General features: G+C 45.4%; 1 protein-coding gene across 1 annotated transcript; it reads right to left on the bottom strand.

Moving 5' to 3' along the window:
- Positions 1–906: 906 nt before the first annotated feature.
- TNP1 (transition protein 1) lies at positions 907–1,507 on the bottom strand. Its single transcript, XM_006906734.1, has 2 exons — positions 1,350–1,507; positions 907–1,138 (listed from the first exon to the last, which is right to left on the bottom strand). Exons 1-2 carry the CDS (start codon positions 1,486–1,488, stop codon positions 1,110–1,112), a joined length of 168 nt encoding a protein of 55 aa, XP_006906796.1. The 5' UTR covers positions 1,489–1,507; the 3' UTR covers positions 907–1,109.
- Between the last annotated feature and the right edge of the window lie 967 nt (positions 1,508–2,474).

The following is a 2,474-nucleotide window of genomic DNA, read 5'->3' as shown; positions in this document are numbered from 1 at the left end:
GATTTTTCTGGATTTTTCTCATCCTTCAGTCTTCTGCCAATATTTTGGGGGCTTCAAGGCTCCCCATGGGACTCGAGAAGTTCCCCTTCCCTCTTTGGTCACTTGACGTTTGGTTCCATGTCCAAACGTCATGTCTAGCCTCACGCTCCTCTCATTCTTTCCTGGTTGTATCCTTTCCTGGTTGTAAGCAACCAAGTGGGTGGCTTGGTTTAAATATGTGTCTCAATTCCACCCTGTGCCACCCTGGTAGTGCCTCTGAGGCAACAGGAAACACTGAGTGGGTGGATGCTGAGAGGAGGTGTCAGATCCCTGGCTGGACCATATCAGGACCCAAGGTCAAGGTAAAGCGAGGCATACAGCTAAGGACAGTAATTCTTATTTCCAGACAGTAATTCTTATTTCCAGACACTCTTGACTAATTTATGATGGAGTCACACCGTCTGGCTTGTCCATCTCAAACCCAACATAGCTACTCTTACCACATCCATAATAGTGTCAAAGTATTAAATCCCACGTCCATAATAGTATCAAATCCCATCATAGTATCAAATCCCATCTCTAACAGCCTGCTAGATGAATTACCAGCACCTCTGAGTGTTAACATGTGGTTTGGTGTCACCTTTGGCTCCTTAACAAAACCAGCTTATATCTTTTGGCTCATTGACACTAATAAATGCATATCTCCCATTTCTTGTTTTTCCCTTATTCTTCTCCACTTCGTCTATTGAGATCAAGACCCCAGATATGGTGATGGTGCATGGCCAGAGTTGGGGAACATGGGGAGAGTAGAGTCAGGCTATTTTCCAAGTCACGTTTAATGGTTTCATACCTGCCAATTCTTCCAAGTCTGCCTAGCTCAGGGACCCCCATTTCCACCAAAAGATCAAAATAAACATACTTTTCAGTTTTCGAAATTTTATTGAGACGTTGGGGAGAAACAGCCAACATATACATTCCCCATTTCATCACGGTTGGCATTTTACCCACACGATAGGCTCTTCTCTGGCTTTGATCTAACTTCAGGTCTCCTTAGTATTCCCCCTTCGGTAGTCCTCTCGTTGCTGCCTGGTGGTGTTTGAAGTCCACCAGGGCAGAGCCCGCTGATGGGGTCACAAGTGAGAGCGGTAATTGCGATTGGCTGTGGGGGAAGGACATGTGTGCAACAGGGACACCCGTTAGAATATATCCTTTCATAGTCTTCCTGCCCACATGTGAATTTAAATGGAAATGAAATCCTCAGGCTGAGATTTCAGGGTCCTAGGAGAGCGAACTCCTAACTCCAAGAGGGAGGGCCCTGGGGCAGCAGGTTCCCCCATGTCTGACTGTCATCCTCCTCACCCCTCACTCACCATCATCGCTCCGTTTTCTACTCTTCAGGCTGCCCTTTCGATATTTTCTTTTGGTGCCACTTCTCTTGACTCCCTTGTGAGGAGATCGGTTCTTGCCCCTCCTCATGCCATGACTCTTTAATTTGCGGCTGGTCGACATTGTAATTTCTGCAAAAATGAGGGGCTTTGCAGGGCCGGGAGGCCACGAGTCTGGGTATTTAAGGCCTCAGCCATTGTGACTGTGAAGGGGTGTGGCTTAGCAGGTGGGTGGGGCTCCATTGTGCTGTCACTAGCCTTTGTTGCACTTTGGTCATATATGTGAAATGAGGTGGCCCCTCTAATGCGGCTCAAGGTGACCATCAGTTTTGAGGTCCTTTTTATGTTAAATGAGGCTTTCCAGACAGATGTTATTGAGCAACTAAATTCCAGTCCTGTGCTGGGCTTCTGGGGAGTACAAGAGCCATTAAAATAGGTATCTCCTGCCTGTAGGAAATTTAACGGTTGTTGACTGCCTGTATATGCATGAGTGTTTAAGTCTCTCTACAACATTGGGAGATACTAAATGTGTTTCTATATGGACTTGACTCTAGGAATCCAAGTCAATATGATCAAAACATAGTTCTTCTTTTTCATCTAAATCAAGATTTCTCAGTGTCAGCTCTGCTGACATTATGGGCTGAGTAATTTTGTGGGGCTGTCTTGTGCTTTGTAGGATGTTTGGCAGCATCCCCGGACTCTACCCATTAGATGTCAGTGACGTCTCCACAGCTGTGACAAGCAAAATGTTCCCAAATATTACCTTGGGGGGAGGAGTAAAATCACCCAGGCTGAGAACCATTGGTTTAACCCTTTCCAAAAATTCAGTCAGCAAATATTTATTGATCATGTAGTATGTGCCATGTACATAGATGATAAGAAAATAGTAGACAAAAACAGACAGAGACTCTGTGTTCATGGAGCTTTCAACCTGGTAGGAGAGACAGCCATTAATCTGACAATGTGAATCAGTGAATAATTACTTCGCAACATGGTGCAGGATGAGGTTGGAGAGCCAGGCGGATACCAGACCAGGCTCGAGTACATTGCGAAGCTATGGGAAAGTAATAATTTAGATATTGACATGAGGAGATTAGAGGTTGTTGCTGG

The sequence above is a fragment of the Pteropus alecto genome, unplaced genomic scaffold, assembly GCF_000325575.1.
Source record: "Pteropus alecto unplaced genomic scaffold, ASM32557v1 scaffold110, whole genome shotgun sequence".
Lineage (NCBI taxonomy): Eukaryota > Metazoa > Chordata > Mammalia > Chiroptera > Pteropodidae > Pteropus > Pteropus alecto.
This window is presented reverse-complemented; position numbering and strand designations above follow the sequence as displayed.